We start from the raw sequence: 23,617 nt of genomic DNA, 5'->3' as shown, positions 1-23,617 counted from the left end.
TATTATCTGGTATATGTAGGAATTTGTGTCCAATGTCTTGTAAATATAATAAGTGTAAATTAATTTTGCTGACAAATAGCACAACAGCAACTCATTGATTATAATTGTTTCGAAAAATCTCTTTTTTTCCGATCATACGTTTCTATTTACTGCTGTTTTAGTGGCTCCATCTGTGAAAATTAGGAACTATGTTTAAATTAGCAATTAACTTTAAAATACTGTACTATATGCATAGTATGTAGAACTATGGATAGAGAAAATACTATATAAAGATATTTTCGGTATTTTATATTTGGCAAAATTCTTATACTTTCATTTCTTTTAGTAGGTTCTATGACTCGTTTATTCATCTTCATCATATATAAGGAGTAGATAGTCCCATTTAGTTTTAACACATTCATCATAAAATCAATTGTGGAAAAATAAAGACAAGTCAGGGTCCACAAATTTATTTGTCGCCTCTATCTGTATTTCTGTGTAATTTTCAACGCTTTAGCTATAATGATTCATGAGATATAGCCTGGTTCTTACGGACAAACGTTAGACCTTCAGTAAATATGGCAGATTAGTCGTTTCAGATAAAATATGAAACGAAATATTTGTTAGCTTTCTTTTAATTTGTAACATTTTCAATTTCCGAACACGCAATTTTTCTTCTTATTTTTAACTATCTACTTATTTATGTAAGTACAGTACAAATAAAACATAACTTTCTTTAGTATCTAACATTATTATGGATAAGGTTCATGTAATTTATAATTAAACATATTAGTTTTCTTAGACCTAATTACTTTTATAAGCTTTCTGCAGTCATAGACCGCAAATTACCTATTTATTCTTCGAGAATAAATAAATACATCATCCCTCTAGGAAACCTACAATAAACTTGTTTAATCTAATTAAAAAAAAATACTTATTTCAAATAACTATAAAATTAATACACGTAACTCATTGGCGTTTAAAGTCTCAGCTTAGTAGTCCTACATAAGATGAAATCACAAAAGCATAATTCCCCGAGTAGACCTCCGGTGTGCGTGAGGCGCTGCGGCGGCGCGGCGCGCGGCGGCGGCTGCAGCGGCGGCGCGTCGCGCGTGCACGCGCCCGTGCTTCCTCAGGTGGTCGGAGCGCGCGAACCGCTTGCCGCAGTCGCTGCAGCGGTACGGCTTGTCGCCCGAGTGGCTGCGGCGGTGCCGCGCCAGCTCGTCCGAGCGTGCGAACCGCCACGAGCACCCTCCCCACGTGCACCGGTACGGCTTCTCGCCACTGTGACGCCGCAGGTGAGCGCGTAAGTGAGAAGCTTTCGCGTATGGCTTGCCGCAGTCCTCCACTGGACAACGAAACGCGCCGAGCTCCGGGCAAAACTTAGGTTCGCCATACGAACGGACCTTCACATCGGTCTTCTCGTACCGTCGAGTTTTGTTCGGCCAATTTTTGTCCACCGCTGCATAGTCATGAGTTTCAAGCGCACATACAGATTCAGCACTAAATGACGAGTCAGCACTCGATTGTGGCGAATGTGGTGAGTCATTAGATAGGTCACTACTCAAAGCTTCTAGAAGATATTCATCTATTATGCTTTTATCAAGATCCGCAAAATCGAAAGCAGATGGTCCATCCAGGATATTAGAATCGATTTTGTTTAAGTCACTAACACCATTAACAAAACTGTCACAATTTAGATCTAAGTCACTGAGTTGCCAATCTCCATCTGAATCCAAGGGTGGAAGCTCGAAGTTTATGAGACTTTCCGCAGGTGAGTACTCGAAGAGAAGCTGGTCGTTTAGGAGGGCATCCTCCAGAAGCGGTCCGGAGCCGTCACAATACATGTTGACCTGGAAGCCAATAAATGCAACATTGTTAAATACGTGCTGAAAGAGAATTATGAATGAAAAGTTGTAAAAGTAACTTACAGTTTTATTGTAACGTATAGCGTCTCCAGTTTCACACAAGTATTTCACCAAGCACTGAGAGTTGGGACAGTACTGTCAGAGCTTGAATATCGAGTGAGTGTCGAGAGGCAGGCGGCTGTGCTGCGTCCCGGGTTCGGAATGAGTGTGGTCGAGCTGGTGCGGCGGACAGCGCGACGGACGCGCGATAACGACGATCGCCGATTATCGGCGGATCCGCGCTCGCACATGTCCCTCACCATCCAACATCGACTGGGACTACATAAAAAAATATATCAACATGATTATGTACACCGTGTGTAAATAAATAATAGAGTAACACTTTGTGGCAAAAACAATCTCGATACCTACACAATGTAACATAGGTACTTGCATTGTTTTCGTCTACATATTAATATAGTGCAGTTAAGGAGATAATACTCAGAAAATATCAATTAATAGAGCCGTTTATTAACATAATTGAGACTGCGATCTCTCATTTTATGTTGTTATCGCTTGTTTGCCCGCCTTGCCCGACAGTTCTTTTACCCAAGTATTATAACAACAATATTAAATAGTATATTATGATTTATTACAAATGAAATCTTTCCAACAACTTACTGACTACACCGATGGTTTTTATTTCATCCTGCCAGTGTCAAAACCTTCAGTAGTTAACCTGTTGAGAATTTTAATTTAAATAAAGTTCAAACTAATTAATTAGTGATCGGTGAACTTTTTACGAAATAATTGTCCATAGACATAAATAAAATAATTTACAAAAAACAGAGCTTATTTAAAAATAATTCAGTTGATTAATGATGTTCCTGATAACGGAATTCGGTATAATTCCCGCGTAACTCGAGTGCAAATATCACGCAGAGCTAGCGTTGCCGGCGGCTGTTTAGCCGGCACCCACGACCGGTACTACAACCGAAACCCCCAGTTTAACCGAAACACAGTTGCGTTCAACCTTCGATTGAACTTCCCGTGCCATAACAACGACTCTTAAATTTAGACTTTACACTTTATTTTTAAATAGTACTTGCTATCTCTTGACAATGCACTCGGACAGGACATAAATGCGTTCATTCAGGCATTGCCTTCGAATCCATTCAAGGATTGTTATCACTATTTTTTCCGTTACGATATCCATTGTCATAAATATATACTTAGCGTTTTACCAACGAGTTATATACAGAAAATAAAACCTATTTAGGTTATTGTTCCTATTTCTGTGTAAAAATAAATGTTAACTAAAGTCTAGCATAGTATTATAATATAATATTATGCTAATTATGTCTTACCTATTTGATGTACCCTACCAAGACTTAAAAATACTAGGTATAAATCTAAAAATATTAATTTCCAACAACGAAATCCTTGAATTACAATTGTACGAATAACTACCGCAAGGATTGCTGTTAAAATAAACCACAATCATAATTAACAGTACACACGCATAATGCGTAATAGAATCGCAACGAGTGTAGTACAATGTGCGGGGGAAAATTATCAAGGTTTTACGCAGATGATTTTTTTGTTGTTGCGTCATGTTAGTACGTCTAGCCAGCGCTATCGGCGGCGGCGGTGGCTGGCACGGCCAGCATCTGCTAACTCGAACAACCTGCTCACGTTACACTGACATCCGATTTTACTGCGGACCGATAGCCATTACATACGTAACTAAGTTCATTTGTATTGATATTCATTTGTTATTCTATTGACCTGTTTCATATCGAGAATTATTTTTATTTGTTGCTTTAGTTTATTAATATTTTACACTGAAACCCGAAATTTGAATAACAAACTCTTGAAATAAACAAATGTTGTTCGACTAGAAACGTAAATTCCGTTTCCGAGCGATGCGCAGATTACCGCGGAACTTCCAATTCGAGTAAACATATCTACTGATAACTTTTTTACGCTTAGGTGTATTTATTATAATATATGTATTATGTACAATAAACTAATTGCCGCATTATTTATACTGGAATAGTTGTGTTGGTAAATATACCTATCACAGTCGCTCACCACTTTTTCTTGCGCCATTGACCTAGGTTTTTGTGATAAGAAACACATTTTAAATACTCACTCTAACGGCCACAAACAGCGCGGAGTATCGCGGGTTCGATTCTCGCTGTACTCGCATGTAACCGGGTATCCTTTGTGTGATTGATGTGGTTTGAATGTTTGTGACAAGAGTAAATTCCCTAGGGCATAATGACGAAACGTTTTATTTGAAGACTAAAGTCACTATCGCACAAAAAGGTTTTACTAACACTGACACGAAAATATGATTTATTTAGTTCTTTGTCCCTTTCTTTAAAACAACATCTAAAATAATAATAGCTATTTACGCAGGAAATTAACAAACGAGTTACAACGCAATATGATTAACATGTCACAAATGCTTGCCGAATATGTGTCACTCAATAGAAATTTAGATAAATGAGTATAGAATCTGATGCGAGTTTATCAGTGTTGGTGAATTATCTCCTCTATATATACATGTGTCCAGTCGATAACCGACGGTGGCTGGCGGTGCCAACATCTGGTTTAAACGCTGCATACTTTGAACTTATGCTTATAGCTAATCAGTATCTAAACCTTTAGTTTGAATAGGAACAACGAAATAACTAATTACATTGATTGAAAGCGTAGCCACAATGAAATATACGTGTAAAGATGCGTTATAAATGACTTCACATATGTTCTTAAGTCGTTCCGAAGACTTTTAAGAAAATTGACTTATATGAGCCATGTGGTAAATATCATCGTAAAGAATAGAACAACCAACTAGACCTATATAACTAATGAATGTTTAAATAAACGCGCTTGCAATCATAAAAGAAAATAATAATTCCTTTTTTTCATAAAATGAAGTCCGCGGCTTAGGCGTAAATAAATAATACATTAGAAATTAGTGGTACTTTTTAATTTTTCGGATCTGGTTTGATAGGCTTGCGAAAATAAGTCAAATAGATATCCCGAAGCGTAACGAGATAAAAATGTCATTAGGAAACCATGTGTTTTTGTTTTGTCAATTGGGATTTTTAATGGGAAACACGTACGTGTATATATTTATAGGGGAATCATATTTCAAGTGGAATAGGTATCACGATGTTGACGACTGACATTACACACAAAACTGCGACAACACTGCTGACTAATTGTTTTGATTGCAATCAACAGATTCTCCCAAAATACTAGGAAACGACCAATATTATTTTTTGTTTGGTTGTTTTTTTGCTGTTGCAAAAATATCTGTTCTCGGTAATTATTTGTTGTGATAGTAGGATATTTGTTAACTTCCACAGTTGAAGCCGTCCACCCTATGCGTATTTTGATGTGAGACATTAAAATATTAAAAAAAGAGTTTTTATATGTCAATGATGTAACATCAAAAATTCAATTTATAGATATTGTAATATTATTGCTTCATAGATAGGGTCTAACATACCCATTAAGAGGTATCAAATAAAATTAGTTTTGCCCCGTGGTAAAACTAGTAAAGGGTGAGCACAAAATTAATGTATCTATTATTTTCTTTCTATTACGCGGCAAGCAAATAATTTTTTTTTTCTATGCATATTGCCCACTAAACATATACCATGTTTAGTGCCAGACACGCAAACACCCTTTTCTTTATTCTCCCCTGTCATGTCACTATGGATGAGCAGATGAAATATTCTTTAAAGCACACCACATGAGTTCAAACAAATTTAATTGTAACTTTGCAAAATTATCAGACACCTAAAATATTGCATCTCACAATGAGTGTAGCTTTTACGGTTTTTAGCGAGACGACAGTCAATGAATTAATATATTATATAAATGTAAATAGCAATCATATTGTCTATCGCAAGAGTAATGAGGTCGCCAAGATACGCACGTGCTTCTAATATAGGAATGCAAGGGCGAGATGGTAATACGCAGTTCTAACTGTGAAGCGCAATTTGGTATATTCAAGTTATGAGGAGAGCTGTTCTGAAATATTCTGAATATAAACGTTACTGGACTCATATCGAGACGTACACAACAAAATATTTTAAGGGATTAGTATGAAGTGTCTCATGGTTGATCAATGTTTTGTCCGTGGAGACTTAGGCATAATATGGGGATGCATCAGAGATTAGAAAATAAAAATAATCCTGTCAAGTTTGATGCCTACATGCCAATCCTACTTATATCATGAACGCGAACGTTTGATGCATAAATGTTTGTTATTCTTTGACACAGAAAACTCTTTTGGACGAAACTTGGAATAGAGATAGTTTCTAACCTTGATAAACACAGGATATCTCGATTTCCGGTCGGACAAAAGTTACTAGGTATACAAACAAACAAACAAAACATGGTCATCCGTTAAATTTATGACCGCAGCAACCGCCGCTTAACTTCATGTTTATTTTCATTGCTTGTTGTTACAGAATCATCTCCGAAAATTCCAAAGTAGTAATGTGCTATGAGAGAAATAAAGACTTTGAATTGAACTGATTGAACAGTCTTTCTAGCTATCACAGTTCATGAGATACAGCCTAGTGACAGACGGGAGAGCAGACAGTTGTGCCTTAATTTACAGAACCATAAAAAGATTTATGATATCTATGATAAACAACTAAAATAATACGTAAGAAGTGATGCTGTGGCTAATATAATAAATAATGATCTGCAAGTGTTCTTAGACATGTTTGATAAATATCGCTCGAGCCATTCAAAAGTTTTGGGGTATGGAAGGATTTGTTGTAGGGTAATTTTTTTATTATCGTTTTTTTCTTGTTTACCATAGATACTTCTATGAATTAAGTATCCTATACTTACTCATAATTTATACTGCAATGTGTAAGTGCCTATAAAATGTATCCACGAGTCACAGAATACATTGTGCATACATAGTGGTATTGTTTTATGTTTTAATCATGTAGTAGGCAAGTATTCAATGATGTCAGTCATCTTTTCATCTTTATTACTGTTTTGCACAGTGAGTATGTCCAATTTAAAATCTAATTTATAAAGAGAGTAAAGGAATCCTGAGACAAACATTTTATGTTTTAAGATAAGGGTACGGGAAGGAGTAATAAAAATTCATCATATACGGGTTGCGCATATCTTTTCTTTAATACGAGCATTTTACAACAATATTGAAACGAAATCATCATTTTGAGATCTGCTGCCAACATACACTACGGCGCTCAACAAATAAACATAAATCGCGCACACTAATCTATATAAACAAGTCGCATAAGTACATACAGGCTTCCCGATATATTCTATACACTAAAGCTATATCACCACTTGCCAGTCCACGTTCGGGGAACGTCCATTCACTATGGTACACAGTCACTTGTTGATCTATTTTGTTCGCTTGTTTAACTGTCTGTTTGTCTCTCGCACTAGTAGATCACCTCATACACTGTGGCCTTCTTGTCGCCGGAGCCCGTCACTATATATTTATCGTCCGATGAGATGTCACAGCTGAGCACTGATGATGATTCCTTTGACTGTAATACAAATAAAAATATATTAGATTTCTTAAAATAATCTACAATTAATAATATATATTAGATTTCTCAGACGTATGAGACACTTTTTTTAAATTACTTTATTTTTAGCTTCTATAACAAGACATAAATATTTACTGAATTAAATACGTTTTCGTTCAATTTATTAATGACACTTGGCAAGAGGACCTTACAGCAACCTGAGCTGATGATGACAAAAGTATTTAAAATACATTATTAAGCGCCTTACGATTACCAAAATAAAATTATTTTTCGAAAATTAAATATGAAAAAAAAGCCATCTGTTGATTAGCAAAATTTGTAGAAGGTTAAAGACTATGTATAATATCACGCTACGAACATCGAAAGCAGAATAATACCAGCTTGCAAGTGCTCAACAGCTCAGTATATATGCCCAACAACTCAGTAAAGCGTCTTTCTACAGCGTTGATCGACGCAGTATTACAATAAAGTGACTGTACTTAATTGGTTAAAATAAAATTAAAAATACAGTTAGTACAAACCTGGAATATACTGGCACCATACGGCGTGCGCCAGGCGTTGAGCAGGTTGTCCTTGCCGGTGGACACGAACCACTTGCCGCAGGACGCGAACCGCAGCGACAGCACGCACGACTCGTGCAGGTGCAGCTGGTACTTGTCCGGCTTCACCGCGTGCAACACCTCTACGTTGCTGTTCTCCATGCCTACTGCTAGCCATTCACCTGAAAATGCATCATGTTTTAGATGGGTGTAAGTAGTAATATGGAGGTAAGTTTAATTTGAGAGATGTTTCTTGGAATCATGGGGATCGTCGAAAATAGGGCTTCGTTTTTTTTGTGATTTATTTCTTTAAGATTTTTTTGCTATCTTTTCTGTAGTGAATATTAATTTAAATAACTACAAGTTGACTAAATTCATAGGCAATCATAACTTGTGAGTTTTACAATCCATGGCGGAAAAATATATCCGTTATTTTCCGTTGTTTCAAGCAAACTTGTTTTAACACAATTAATAATGTATACTTTTTAATATTTTTCTTGTGTATGACTAAATATAATGAAACTATGTTTTTTCTATAACTTACCAGTTGGACAGTATCCTAACGAGAATATCTGGGAACTGAAGTCGTGTTGTTGTAACTGTCTGCCTTCTCTTAAATCCCAAGACCTGAAATGGAATGAATTAAATCACATTAAAACATTGCTTCTTCAAAATACTCATATAATGACATATAATATGTGTTCTTAAAATAGTAAATCGATTAATATCGATTATTATTCTCGATTCGAGAAAAGGATACCAAGAATAGTCCTATCAAAATCATTCCGAAAAACTGCTTCTACAATTTTATCATCAGTGTTCATTTTAGGTTTATGTAGGGTTCAAGTAAATTCCAAATTTCCGTTTCGATCAAATAGTTCTTAACTACAAAATGATGCCTTTTCTTTCACAAGCTGTGGTTTTTTATGAGGCAGCGGCCATATTTCCATATTTTGTATTATATCTCAGATGATTTCGATTTCCTACCACTTTCTGCAGTGCAATATATAAAGATTTAAACTGTTCCTTACCGCACAGTATTGTCAAGTCCACCGGTCCAGAGCTTGGTACCGTCAGCTGATATGTCGATGCAGGACGCGCCGTCCGTGTGACCTTGGAACTGTCGCACCAGCGTCTGGTTGTGAAGGTCCCACACTGCGATGTTGCCGTCTGAGCAACAGCTGAAGCACACCTAGAAAACAAATGAGTTTCATTAGTGACGATAAAAGGTATCAGAATTCTTAAATCTATACTAATATATAAAGCTGAAGAGTTTGTTTGTTTGTTTGTTTGAACGCGCTAATCTCAGAAACTACTGGTCCAAAGTGAAAAAATATTTTTGTGTTGAATAGACCATTCATCGAGGAAGGTTTTAGGCTATAAATCATCACGCTGCTACTAATAGGAGCGAAGATACAGTGAAAAAACAGGGCAGGTATAAATCAAAACTTATATCTTCTACCTACGGGGACGAATTCGCGGGCAACAGCTAGTTACCTATATGTGGGTGAGAAAATGTAGCAGCAATTCCATAATTACGGACCAACTTTTACGAGGAGAAACTCAACAAAAAAAGACTCAGGTCCGTTTTAATGAAATAATTTATTGTGTGGATATATATGAGCTGCTGAGATTCTTTTGAGTTCGCTGGAGTCGACATTTTAACACTTTACAATGCATTGTGCAGTACAAATGTTTGTCAAATGATATTACCTATGCCTAGCCCGAGAAGAAAATCTGGAATGCTTAAAAGCCCTGCTTACCTTAGAGTCAGGACTGATGGCAAGTGCGTAGCAGGCAGGCGCCGAGGACGTGAGCTCTGCCTTGATCCGGGGCGTGGGAGAAGCCAGGTCCCAAATGGACAGGTTTGAAGCTTCACCGCCTACGATTAGCGTGCGCCCGTCCGGCAACAACTTCACAGATCTTATGTAGTTATCTCTTTGCTGAAAACAAAGGGCAAGTTTTTTAACATTTTTGTTCGGTAGAGAAGTAAATCAACTAAAAAGAAACAATTAGCTACTAATATAAGGAAATAAAAAAAGGCATTAGGAGATGTAGTATTGCTAATTATTTTTGTTCACACAACCTTTAGAATTTAGTTTCTTCTATCTTAAAAACAAACTACGACCAAAATAAAAAATACCAAATATCATGAATCGACGACAGTTACCCACTCACCAAACAATCCAGTTGACTGACTGGCGCTTTACTGGGCTGGCTGATGTCCCACACTTTGACACAGCCCTTGCCCCCCGTGTAGACGTACTTGGTAGGGGAGGACACTGTTACCGCGCAAACCACCTCTCCGTGGGCGAGCGCTGAGACTTGACGCGCGTGACGGGGGATGCCCGGCCCCATCAGCGCGTCAGGGGGAAAGGGCACCGGTTGCATTTGACCTTCCGCCGAAACGTGGAATGAATAAGCTCTGAAATTATAACAATTCCCTCAGTTATTGCAGGCGTACGAAGTAAATGCAGTTCACTACAGGGTATTTCGATACAAAATTAATGCCAATGTCACCACGCTGGGCAAGCGGGATGGTGACCGCAGAACTCATGAAAATTTTAAATCTCTAAAGGGTCTAAGTTAATTGAATGTGATCAAGTTTTAGACAAATTTTGAAAAAGTATCAACGAATATGAGCTGTGATCACTTACGGCTTGCCACCCGGTATCGGCGCTAGCGCGGCCGGTCCGATGGGAGGCCGCAGGGGCTCATATGCCAACGCGGCTCGCGCCGAGTACCCCGCGAGGCCGTAAGCGTCGTGCGCTCCATTGCCCAGGTAGGGGTACTGCAGCGCGGGGGGCTTCACTGCGGCCTTCAGCGGAGCCCCCGCTGCCCCCGCCCCGCTCGCCCCCGACGTCGGAGTGACAGGCTTCGAAATCGGCGTGCTAGGTTTCTCGTCAAGCTTTTTAGCTGAAGGCGTCGACGCGTTGCTAGACGTGCCCGATCTGATGATTGTTAAAAGTAAGTTATCAAATGCCCCACTAATTTGTATTATTAATATTGCTATCCGCAAAAAAACATGTAATGGAACTAAAAAAGTCCTAAGTAGTCGTAATAAAAACCGAAGCTTTCAACAATAAAGAGATGTAAGATGTATTTACTCAGTACAACAAATTACCCAGAAGTTTTTTGTGTAGATAACTTAACGCTATCCATCAACGCGTCTAATCTTATTGCTGTTAATGGGAGTAACAGTGAACCTCGGCCGTGTATACGTAATTGATTCAGTGCGGAGGCGGATTAACTTTCGACTTCGACAACTTGTCTCTCGGCGTACATTGACCTTTCGAGTAGTTTTCTCACTAGGGCTTCTGTTAAACGGATAGAGCGATTATCACGAATTAACGCACAGCCGGCAAGCATTACGTTGGAAACGCCACGGGGCGTGCAGCTTAACGTGTTGATACTAATGTATTACTATGTTATATGTAATTACAGGTGAAGTGGGCCACGGGTTTAGTGTAATATGTCAAGCCCGCTGTCGTAATTTGTAGTTGTGATGTATGTTGCGTTATTAGTTGTACTTTTTGTTCCGCGTTGGTTAATGTAACGTCTATAGTTATGTTTAGAACAACTTACCTGGGACTGTGTGGCGGGTGTTCCTTCTTCGGTTGAAGCTTGTCCAGGCCGTTCTCTCGCGGGGACGGAGCTCCGTTGTGAGGGGACGTGGGTTCTTCACTCGCGTCGTCCACTACTAACTCCTGAAAAATACAAAACAACAACATTAGCATGGTTTTTTATATAAACACAATGTTAAGATATTACGATTTCTGACCGATATATGAGATAATATGATTTCTGATCAGGGTGACTTACATGGCCCATGTCTTTTTCTTCTTTCTTTAATTTCTTATGATCAGGTTCTGCTGGACTCCGCGTCCTGTATTTCTCTCTTTCACCGGGGGATATAGAATTTCTCTGTAACAGAAAAAAGTAATGGATAAAAACAAACCGCAAGACCATTAATATTGGCAGTATTGGTCTGTTAGTTTAACAAATACGAGTAGGTAAACATAATCAAAACGTTTACGGGCGAGCTTACGTACCTACAGCAATCAATCGATCATTGTTCGCAAATAAATCGGCGCGCAGCGAGGCGAACGCTACAGTCAATATCAATATCAAAACACGCCGAGGCAGAACAAACTGACCGCATGATTAGCTCCGGGAGTGGTCATCGCCCCCTCGAGGGAGGGGGCTCGGAGGGGGGCTGGTGGGAGGGAGAAGCGACCGCAACATTTGGATGAGCGCGCAAATACGGACTAATGAAATAATCATATACGTGACGAACGACCGTCCTGCGCTTCACTGATTCCGCTCGTGTTGACACTGCGTACTTTCGCGTACATCCGTATGCAACGTACACAATTGGGTTGCCGGCTACGGCAGCGATGCGGCAAATTGCACGTATGAGAGGAAAAAACGATGTCTCATATTAATTGATTTTTTTTATATTAATAGAATGTAAATTTCTGTTGTATTTTTGTTGGTTTTCAATCATAACACAACAAAACCAAATACTAAGTAATAGTGATGTGCACAGCAGCGTACAGATTATCAATATTCGGTCGAATGCCCGCGGCGAGTTGTGTATTAGACAGATATTTCAAGTGCTCAGGCAGCGAGTGCAGTTATTCGAGCAAAAAGCTATTCCCGCATGAGCACTCGGTATTGCGCTTTTGTATTCCCACTTTACACGTAATTGTCACTTTATATTGTGCTAGCATAGGTTTTATCAGTTTGGATTTAGTTTCTTTTTTAATCTTTTTTGGCAGTGGTGTTTTTTTTACGATGTCGTTTGTAAGTTACGTTCACTTATAACAAATTCTATATGAATGTTATTCAGGCTTAATTCATATCGAATTACCGATATCCGAAGCTCCTAGTCATTAACCTCAATCAATGAAGCGTTGAACTTCAAAATCCTCTTTATATCATAAGCGTTGTTGAACACGCGCTCGGACTTAATCCGTATCGCCATTGGGGAGTTTCGCAGGAGGTGCCTAGAGGGATCTAACGGGCCTAATTTTACGAGGCACTAAGTTAGAGGCGAGTGGCAAGCGGCTGTTAATTTGCTCGGCGCGCGGCTCCAGACGCCGGGAGACGGCGGGATGTCGCCACCCGCTGTGACTTACTGCCCTCCCGGACTGAACCACGATCACGCATTATACATTACATGCGGATTCACATCTACTTATCTGTTTGTAAACTAACTATAATGTAGTCTTCAAGTAATGGCATCTCAGAATGACAGGTTACATTTTTAAATACTCTCGCTTTCGCTACTACGAGAAATCCATTCCAACGTATCTACTATCTAGTTTCATTTTTATTTTTGTGTAAAATAAAGATTTCGAGAACGTTTTCTTTTTGATCGAGTTGAGAAACTGCAGGTGACGTCCACGTTTATTTTAGCGGTCTATTAACATAAAAGTTACTTTTATGTATAATTCCAGATTTATATATGCACGAAATTAGATAGTAACATCGGGATAAACCATCATCGTGTTGATAAACAAGTAACAGCTTATTGCGATCGTTGTTATTGGGTATTTGATAGGCAAGTAACCAATAAAGTTTTATTATTGGCGCTAGTCTCACGGACTGAAATATAAAGGTCGAGCCCCACACAAGTTACAAGTGTACGTTTTAACGCTTGGATTTCACTTTTACTACGAATACACAGAACCATATTGTAGAGTGTGTAAGTACACAGGTACATGTGTGAGTTTCTTTGGTACAGGTACGGTACACCCTTAAATACGTACGTCGTACATGTACGGTATACACGTTCGTAGCATGTATATGTAGTGTCATATGAAGGTAATACACAGGCGAGTGAGGTGCTCGTCAGAGGGGCTCGAGCGTGTACTCAAAGCCTAATTTTACGATCACCGATCTCCACAGAACTCGACATCGAATTTCAAGTGAGGCTATATCGAGGGCCACCGGCCACCGGCCACCGTGCCGTAATGTGACGTGTCGGATTCGATTGGATGGATTTTATGTTACCCATACGAGTCATTCACTCGAGGGCAGATCGTTTGTGGTTAATCGTTAATTTAATAGATTGAATTTGTGGTCGGCTGACGAATAGTTGGATGTGGGCACGTACGACGCACGATTGAAATGAAATTTATGTCCGAGTTGTTCACTTGTGTAATATTACAGTGACATTCTTTAACATGAGTGTACATGAGTACATTCTGTACTATCGATATTTGAAACATGAAACATAAATATAAATTAGCAGCTTTGTAATCTGAGTACATAAACATTAGGTATGTAAAAATGTTTACACACCTCATACACTGTTAATGGTAAGCAAGCATAAGTATATTTATATGAATCTAAACCTATTAGGTAACAGACAGTGAGGGATACGATATTTACTAATTGTAAGTAAATATTAAATAATTTCTTAGAATGCCACACCAATAAGAAACAGGAAATGAATACTTAATATTATGTGAAGATCTTTTGTGGCTTGCACGAAGGTCGTATTTATTTATAAGAAAACAAAACACTCAATATCGAGTAGTCTCGCAACCTCTTCCATTTCAACAGAAAAGCGAACAGAGCTAATCTTTACTTTATCCCATTACGCGGGTCGACCTCAAGAAAAAGGCAATTGAGCGCGGGACGACGTCGGGCGGGGTGAGTGAGGCGAGAGCGACGCTAAACAAGTACTAGAGAGAGACTAGGAGCAGTAGGAGCTCGGACCACCGCGACACCGCTCGCCGCGCGTCACGTGTGTCGCGCCGGTCGCACGGCGAGCGCGGCGCGCGGCGAGCGCCCGTGACGTAACATATAAAGTGGCAACACACAGGCGCGCTGTTAACGCCGGCCGGGCTTATTGTCTGCGGTCACGCGACGAGCCGTTTAGCCGCGCGCCTCGCCGCCGCCGCCGCCCGGTTAACCGGAAGGGGGGCGGTTAACCGGACGCTCTGGGCGGAAGCGGGGGAAATAGATAAATAGACCGCCCGCCGCTCGGAAATGTACGGATTGAGTTCGGACTATATTTCAGGCATAATAGTTTTGAAAGTTACGTGATTTACACGCGACGTTTTCAGCTTTTATTGAGACTACCAATTTTATTCGACTTCGTTTTATGATACTGTCGTCGAAAAGTTTTATTGCCTACATTTTATTTTTTGACTCACATTACGATGTCAATTTACAACATACGTTATCGTGCCGCTTCATGATGCCATTATTAACCGGCCCTCATTGAATAAGCTCATTCATAAGGATCAACGCGTTATTAAACACGCTACCGAGACCTCCGTAAAATGTAAACGATAATCGTTTCGGAACGAGAATCGCGCTCGTCGGAAACCTGGTCCACAAAAAGTTACAAAAAATTAATCGTCAGCGAGCGCATAAACCGCGGGGTGCTGTGCGACTTTAAAATTAACTTTACCGGTTCATTCGTATACATAAATAATGGAGGAATTTCTGAATACACATTAAACTCCTATAAAGAATACATTAGCATAAATTTATGGTAGCGAGTCGGCGTTTCGAGCGCGTTTTTACGTGACTCGTAAAGTTTATAGTCGCGAGTGGAGGATTGCGTTTACTGCGCTCGCTATCGCTTTATGGCCGACCCCAAATAACCAAATTGCCTGGTGCTTGTTGTCGAGCTGACGTTCGACTAGCCGACCGCGCTCCGCAATCTGGACGACGAGCCCATTACGTTACGAGCGGCGAACTCCTCGCGGAACTCCATCGTGCCGCCATGCCGCATGCCGCCACTTACAAATACACTTGGAAACTTGCCCAATACAATTGATGTTCATTACCGGAGTGTTTGCTAACCTGCAGGTAACCGAGCGTGAGCGTCAGCGCGAATGCCTGTCGACACCACGCCACACCCTCCTAAATGACTACACTGCGTCTAATGTGAAACGGCAATTCAAAACAGAAATTCCATTACATGTGTGAAAGCAGATCGATGTCAATTGGACTACAAATTATATCAAATTAACGCCGGTCGAGCAGCTGTATCACACAAAGTAAATTCCGGGGAAGCCATCGATAAGCAATCTCACCCCGCCCCCTTGCTCTATTACAGGAGTAATTAGCACAATTAACAGGAGCAGGCGCGAGCGGCGAGGGGCTGCGTGAAGAGGCGCGCGGGGCGGGGGGGGGGGAGCGATCGCTTTCACGCACGCAAACAAATGTCACGTGGCACGGCGCCTTAATTAAAACGATAATTGAGTTGACTTGCGAAATTCATCCGCCATTTCGACATTCCGAGAGAAATTTCACGGAAACTCCCCTCGAAACTACGAAGCCCTAAAGTGTCGACGACTTTAATTTTGTGTTTGCGTCTACTTTGCGGTTTCGAGGCAAATTTTAATACGCTGTACGAGGCTTCGCTTTGTAAAATTACTTAAATAAATTACCTGAAATCGAGTTTCGTCGCCATGCTAAAAGACAACTCGTTTGGAAAATTGGCGTCAACTAAATAAAGTACTTTACAACGCTTACAAATGATAAAGGTGCGATATTCAAGAATTCTTTTTTAATTTAGCAAGTGAACTACATTATTTTAGCACCTTAATATGAATTAAGATTTTAATAAACTAGTAAGTACAAGTAAAAACGCAAGATCATAAAAACAATATTTTCTTTAATAACGGAATTATGTAAAACGTATCGCGCCAGTGATTCTTGTTGACAAAGCCGAACCCCTTAATTATGATCCCTACGTTTAAATCAAGTAGGGTGCAGAACAACGCCCTCACTAAGGATTCCTTGTTGTAAATGCAATATGTGCGTGAAACCTCCCGCCATGACATTAAAGAATTCGTTCTGCCTTAACGAACTATTCGATTTCATGGTGTAATTTGAAGCAATAACTAATTCAAAATAATCAATCTGAACCTTACAATATTGCCTTCTACGACTTTATCTTCAGTTTATGATTGTAAAAAGGTCACTGGTATTACGCACCTATTAGACGGCGGCAAAGTTAATGTCCTCAATAAATACCAACTAACAACATGTTTTATCTAACTGAACAGGTAAATAATAATATATTTTAAATTGTGTCAGTCAAGTGGGCGGACGAGCGAAAAAGTCAGAGGTCAAGTAAATTTGATATCTCCGGCAGAGTTACAACAGTTAACGTATTCAAAAGGACTTTGACGTAAAAACAAAAATATGTGTAGGTTACTTTGGTTGCGATCCCTCGAGTGTCCTAATATCAGCGGTAGTTGCTGGACATGGTCGACGCTTCGCGTACCCAACATGGGTAGTCGGCGAGCGGAGCGGGCGCGCGTGCGAAAGGGGCCGCAGCCGCGCGGTTATTTAAATGAGAGCTCCCTAGCCACCCGTCAATAAAACATTAAACACGTAACAAGTTTATGCGCAGCGACAACCCTAGCGGATTCCGCCACTTCGTTAATCCGGGGCGGGGGCAGCCCTAAATTAGGGTCGAGACAAGCCGTAATCCCCCGCTCGGCGCGACGGGGGATTTATATTGTTATTGCTCCGCGTCCGGAATTATACGAGGGTTGAGGGACTAATGAAAGGGGAAATTTAATTCCTAATGATTCTCGTCTTAGTCCGTAACGAGGAAACTCGAAAAAGGGCTGCGACCCGCGTACTTTTTATGATTAATCGTTTTAAACGAACCGAAGATTATTCGATCGGATTCCCTTTGTTTGTTTACTGGTGTTTAGTGTGTTTGTTTTTATTGTGAACGTGGCATCGTCGACGTGTTTGTGAAGTCAGGAGTTAACGACCAAATTGGATTACAAATTTATTCATGAAACATTTTCGATGCTGGTACACGGCAGTGAGCGGGCGAAGCATATGTAAATGTGTGATAAGCACGAAGACTAGGAAGAGGGCGAGCTGAGGCGGCGCGTGTCGGCGCGACACGACGCGGACACGGCGCGGCGCCGCCCGCTACACGCCGCGCGCTGCACGCCCGCCGCATTGTTAAACATGCCGCCAGACAATTGCAGCCGCTACACCGCACACCACACTACATATTATCTGTTCCATGCTATGATGCATAATCTATGAAAGGATGAACACTACGCTGAGGCGAGTCTTCCGATGGATATCACATGTAATTTTCAATCGTATATTACATGTAAATTGTAGTAGTTTGATAGATTCTTTAATAATGTAATTTTACTGTAAAAGTTTCAGGCGATATTAAAACTATAAACAAAATTTTAAAATAAATCATAAAAAGTAAGGAAATATTGAGTGCCAAACATCACTAAAATACAATGAGCTTTCACCATTAGCAGAGCGCGCCGTGTTAAGCTAACTGCAACAGTAGCTTCAGCCCTTCCGCTCATTACGCCGGCGACTAATTGAGATAAATTATGAAGACGTGCAGCGAGCCGCGAGCTATCGCACCCACCTTACCTGCTAATTACATGCAGCGATTTCAATTACCCGAGCGCTCTAGCGTGTTTTTTTTGCTCCACAACAAACACGCTTCGTTTGTTTTTATTAAGTTTATCCGCTATTGAACATCGTCCGAAGCGATTAAATCACAATTAACACACGTAATAGCGTGTTGTAAAGATGTATTATGGATACAATTAGATTTTACTGGTATAGGGTGTCGTAAACGTAAAAGAATCGAATGTAATAAATGTTTGTGGTGGTGTGTTGGATGCGCGGCATGCGGGCACGCGATGCGGCGGCAGGGCCACACACGTGGTGACGAGGCGAGCAGCCTGATAGCACGGCGACCGCAGCCAGGTCCAGCACACTGCTGCCTCAGCCTGCGGTCACCACGCTCATCCACTGTTCTCGACACATGCGCCAACCACCTATGTATCTACCCAGTACACCATACCGACATTCTACTTGCAGTTCTGCTACCATTTCCATATAGGTATTACCTACGTCTACAAGTGATTGCTGCGAAGCAGGCTTTAGAATTGTAACGCTCTATCACATCACAAAGCACCTTTGAAACGACTCGTTGAATGCAAAACGTATTGAATATTTCATATGAAATATTGAGCGTACAAGCCCTCGTCATTCCTTACATATGGTTGGTCACATCGATGCGATCGAAACAATGAATCAAACGAAGTATAATTATACAGAAATAGAATTAATTTGCTGACGTTGAAGGTCGAGATTCGTAATAATTGAGTTGATTGTACTGCTACTATAGATTTCTTTTAAGCCCGATGATTTACAACTTTAAAAGAAGAGGTTTTTAATTAGAAATTCCAATCTCGTCAGAGCAATGCGAATGTTAAAGAATTATAGGATTAACGCTTCCCAGAATGAAATGAAAACTTATTTTACGTCAAAATCCAAGTATCGTTTATGGAGTATGAATATTAAATTTTGTTAACAGTGTACAGCAACAGAGCCAGGTATTGTTATAAAACAAGAGGGAGGGTAGACGGGGGCAGGCGCGATTCGATCAAGCTTGCATAAATCGATGCGATACGCCCGGATCGTGAACAAAGCCGCAAGCTCGCTCCGAGACGAGCAATACCCGACCTACCCACGATACACACGTCTACTGAGCGATCGTCACACACCATATTATGAAAAGAAATTCCAACACTTTTTTACTTTTTTCGCTTACAACTCGTAGTTGGATTATTGGCTTCTAAGAGCACGTTTACTACAGGTAAGTAGTCGTGCATTTATTTATTTTTCAGACAAAAACGGTTTTTCGAGTGAACCTCAACTCTATATACATAACCTCAAATTTTTACTATTGTCAAATTTGCAGCTCTCATAAATTCAAACTGTTTGGTGACATACAAAACATTAGTGCGTCAAAGGGTGTTGGCCGACCAGTCATGATTAATACCGCAGACAGATTATAAATTCAAGTTAGAGACACGGAGGCCCTGACTGCACGACACGACAGATAATCCGCGTGGAATAATGTGGATGCACCGACATAATCTATGTGTTATTCCCTATCAAGAGACGCACAGTGTAAGAAGATTAACTACAGTGCCTGCTCGTTCGAGACATTAGGCGGGATTCAAGCAACATTCGGTTGAACAGAAGCCATGTACGGGATTACGGGAGGATTCGCTACCTTGCCAAATATTATAACAATGCTCTCAGGATCGAATTGGATAACAGGGCGGTGACGTCACGTACGTGTAAGATATAGAGGGGATTTATGTCGCATGATATTAAGTGCCTTAGGATTTATACGTGCATTTAATACGATGCACAGAATTCATTTGTTAGAATATACACAAATTACATTATCTAGTCGTTTGATCCCGAGCATAGCGTGCGGGTTGGATGGATAAAATCGATTTCTATTTCCTAGAAGCTATATAGTTTCCTCGAAATGTCATGAATAACAAGGCACTGTCAGCCTACCTGAGCCTCTGGCATCGAGCACAATCCTTAGATCGATATCCATCGCGACTACCTAGTAACTGCACTTTAACCTGTTTCTTATCTGATCGCTTCTTTACAAAGAGCTAGCTAGCTTCAAGATACTAACCGAGCCCATAAAAGCACTTTTTGAATCAGATTATTTACAATGAAACATTTATGCGAGTAGAAAACATTCCCAAAATAACGCAATAGTCCTAAGAACTCCTCAATAAAAAGACCGGTAAACGAGAAAGTACTTTAAATTACTTTGAGCATTCGTTTAAACAGCGCCAAGTTTTGTTTTTCAATAAACAAGCAACCGTTACTTAAGACAGCCAACGGTGTATAAAATGTAAAAATAAAATAAGAGGACGACTACCGCGCAATCTGTTTCACTTTAGGGCGTCTTAATAATTACAAGTGGCCATTCTTTCCAATTAAGAAAAGTCTCAAGCTATAAATTGTGAGGGCTGTCGCAGGCGCGAAGCGAGCGAGCGCTGTTACAACGCGCGTAAACATGCCGCTAGGGCTACCACCCACCGACTAAGGGGAAAATATCCCATTTTTGTTTTAACGGTTTAATAAAGTAGTCAGTCCTCGGCTGTATTTATGTAAGTCATTTATACTCGCCGTTTCTACCTTAATTAAAGGAGCGCACCTTTAAAACGCAGCGACCCCAGCGTATCGAAGAACAAACGCAAATTTATTCTGACCGGAGTTTTTTTCGGTATCTATTAAATAAAGAAGTCGAGGAGAATGCTAAACAAGGTTGAGCGGCCCTCGCCCTGCGAGTTTTCCACTTGAAGTGGTGTGCGGGCGCGGGGCGGCCGGGGTGGCACGGGGTGTGTTATTCAGAGTGGCTTAGATAAGGTAAGGAGGATGAAGAGGCGAGATGCGCGGCGTAATGAACCGGCTCCGAGCAGTTTTTGTGTGGTTCGGGCGCCCAAATTGAATATTAGGCGCGATTTGAGAGCGAATGAGCGGGCGGCAGAAATAAATCCGCGGTTATTATGTTACTGAAATGAGATTGTGAAAGGGCTCGCTCTGTTAGGCTTACAGCGGCTGCTCAATTTTGCGTCGGTGTAAATTGCTAGTTGTAAACTTGGTTATTTAAAGAAATTTTACCTTTCAAGGAAGAAATTTATTAAAATTAATGATTTATTATTAAATTACCCTTAAACAGTCGATGTGTACAAGTCATTCAATCCATCAACGAAACCCAATAAATTCTTTACATAGTTAAAATAGTGTATAAACTTTTATTCACTGACACAGTTTTGTCATAAAATAAAACGAGGCTTGCAACAGAGCGGTATTGAAATGAAAAGTTTTCCTACACTGTAATGTAAACATGGGCCCGATGTATCGGAAAATCAAATATACGGCGAGCGATGTTTGCAAATAAACAACGTGCCTGCAACTGTGTAGCACCTTCGTGATTCGCAATAAAAACATAGTGTGGACAAACGGGTGCGGCTCGGTCGACGAGTGTAACCTGCCGCCCCCGCGCCGCGCCGCGCCGCGGAGCCGCAGCCAAGACGCGCTCGGTTTATGTAAACTTTATTACGGAGTGCACTCCTCCCAGCCCCCCGACTCCCTCGTTTCAAATTGTAAGGCGCGTCCGTGCATTACTCAGCTCGCCGCGTGTTTGCACAGATCGACGGTTCCGTGAGCGGACTGCCAACAGCGCCGCAGCGTATCGGGGTCACACTGCAAGATAAACTCTTCACGTGCTGTCGTCGAGTTATAAACTCGCTCACCTCACCCAAGTTTTCCAACAAACTTGTTAAAGTATGCGGTACGAGCTGATGTGCGGTAATGTGATCGCTACGTGACTGATTATGTTTTGCTAGTCAAATTAGTGTAAGGGAGAACAGGGATCCTGTCGAAAATAATTCAAAAATTAACCAGAAAGTTGAACTATTTATTCCTCCAATGTCTTGAAAAACGAGAAAACTGATATTGTTTAACCGAAACATTATATTTCCTAATTTCTGTTATTTGAACAAACGTACCGTAAAGACGTAATGATTGTCAAAAGCGAATAGTTGGTTTTCGAGTGAAGTAGGTTAGTGCAACAAAGACGATGTTACAAGTAGGTGCGGCGTATCGATTCGCATGCATTTCTGGGCGCTCGTCGGTGGCACATCTGTGCGGTGCGCCGCTGTTCACCCCCCTCCCCCCACAGTAGCGCGATAGCCGACATTCGCAACACCTCGGGAACGACGCACTCGCGACCGAGCTCACTTCACTACAGGGTTGACTGCTGTTCACTTTCAAAATATTTTATATTCCAAACTACTTCTAAAAGACCAATGGATTTTAAAGGACGTATACTTTCGCCGACCCCTGATAAGCAGTGACAGTAATAATATCAGACCCCAAAGGGATTAGGAGCAAACCCTAACTCCGTGAGTTGTATCTGAATGAGTGGATTAGAATGCTGCGATGATTACGTGGCACTCTTTTTGTCGTGTCAGTGTACTTTTTATTGGATGTAGTATTTGATTTCAATACATTTACATCCGTTACATACCTATGTTTATTATAAAAGTGGTAAAATATATTACAAAAATACAAACATTGGAGGAGTTAACGTAGCCTTAGTAAAGTCAATATGTATAACAAAGTTTCCACGCTCCACAATAATTTGACTGCGATATGAGAAAGCCGGCGGCACAAAGTGTCGTGGCATCCCTGACGCGGGGTGCGCAACTTGCACCACCCACTTGTTTCAGTCAGGGCCGTGTTATGAAATCAACGTGTTCGAGCGCAACACTACTCTCCGCGTTCACATTCCCAAATGTAAAAGGCACTACGTACCGACTACCTACCTACGTAAGTACGTACGCTTGTTGGGGAATTTTTCAAAGCAAAATTGTGCCGTCGGAATTTTAACAACCCGGCGAAATTGGAAAAATGTATGCTATACTCACATGTCGCTCCTCTGCCGAACTGATACCTGGAACCAACGACGATACAATTATACAGAGCAGAAGCATTGTCAATCAGTTCGTATGTTACAAATTCAGTGATTGATTTGTGCATTCATACGTCATCAATATCATGGATTCGGAGAATAGTTAGAGGTACTGCCGTAATTGAATGTTAGAATTTAGAAGCTATGTAATAAAAAATAACAGGTGTCAGATCCTATTCACCGAATAAGTCTTACAATATTCGTAAATATTTACATAATAAAATTATTGTTCCTCTATTATAGTAGACAAATAAAGCAGTATCGGAAGAAATACACCGCCTACCAAGAAGTACTTGTGTGTAGTGTTTGTTTAATACCGAGCAATCTGAGTGGGAGGGGTGTGTGAGT

The 23,617-nt window shown here is 40.5% G+C and overlaps 2 protein-coding genes across 5 annotated transcripts in view; both read right to left on the bottom strand.

The window, feature by feature from the left end:
• Positions 1-433: 433 nt before the first annotated feature.
• On the bottom strand, positions 434-4,750 carry LOC113503299 (Krueppel-like factor 6). Of its 4 annotated transcripts, XM_026885148.1 has the most exons (4): positions 3,194-3,974; positions 2,508-2,565; positions 1,911-2,165; positions 434-1,832 (listed from the first exon to the last, which is right to left on the bottom strand). In XM_026885148.1, the coding sequence occupies exon 4, from the start codon at positions 1,824-1,826 to the stop codon at positions 996-998; it is 831 nt and encodes a 276-aa protein (XP_026740949.1). In that variant the 5' UTR covers positions 1,827-1,832; positions 1,911-2,165; positions 2,508-2,565; positions 3,194-3,974; the 3' UTR covers positions 434-995. The 4 variants fall into 4 exon arrangements, with proteins under 4 accessions (XP_026740949.1, XP_026740951.1, XP_026740948.1 ...); XM_026885150.1 differs by lacking the exons at positions 2,508-2,565; positions 3,194-3,974 and adding an exon at positions 3,982-4,750; XM_026885147.1 differs by lacking the exon at positions 3,194-3,974 and having other exon boundaries at positions 2,508-3,078.
• A 2,232-nt stretch (positions 4,751-6,982) lies between these two features.
• The window catches only part of LOC113503535 (protein groucho-like), a 31,764-nt gene continuing 15,129 nt past the window's right edge, over positions 6,983-23,617 (bottom strand). Inside the window, 10 exon segments of the mRNA XM_026885566.1 lie at positions 6,983-7,390; positions 7,915-8,114; positions 8,477-8,559; positions 8,964-9,124; positions 9,696-9,875; positions 10,111-10,357; positions 10,590-10,883; positions 11,518-11,639; positions 11,755-11,856; positions 23,226-23,251. Of these exon segments, the coding sequence (XP_026741367.1) occupies positions 7,283-7,390; positions 7,915-8,114; positions 8,477-8,559; positions 8,964-9,124; positions 9,696-9,875; positions 10,111-10,357; positions 10,590-10,883; positions 11,518-11,639; positions 11,755-11,856; positions 23,226-23,251 (1,523 nt within the window). The 3' untranslated portion in view covers positions 6,983-7,282.

Source organism: Trichoplusia ni, chromosome 19 (assembly GCF_003590095.1).
Source record: "Trichoplusia ni isolate ovarian cell line Hi5 chromosome 19, tn1, whole genome shotgun sequence".
NCBI classification, from domain to species: domain Eukaryota; kingdom Metazoa; phylum Arthropoda; class Insecta; order Lepidoptera; family Noctuidae; genus Trichoplusia; species Trichoplusia ni.
Note: the sequence above shows the minus strand (reverse complement) of the source record. Positions and strands in the feature narration are given on the sequence as shown.

What these genes read in the sequence shown, in the direction of transcription:
- LOC113503299 (XM_026885150.1), bottom strand. Translation starts at nt 1,826, where the DNA reads ATGTATTGTGACGGCTCCGGACCGCTTCTGGAGGATGCCCTCCTAAAC.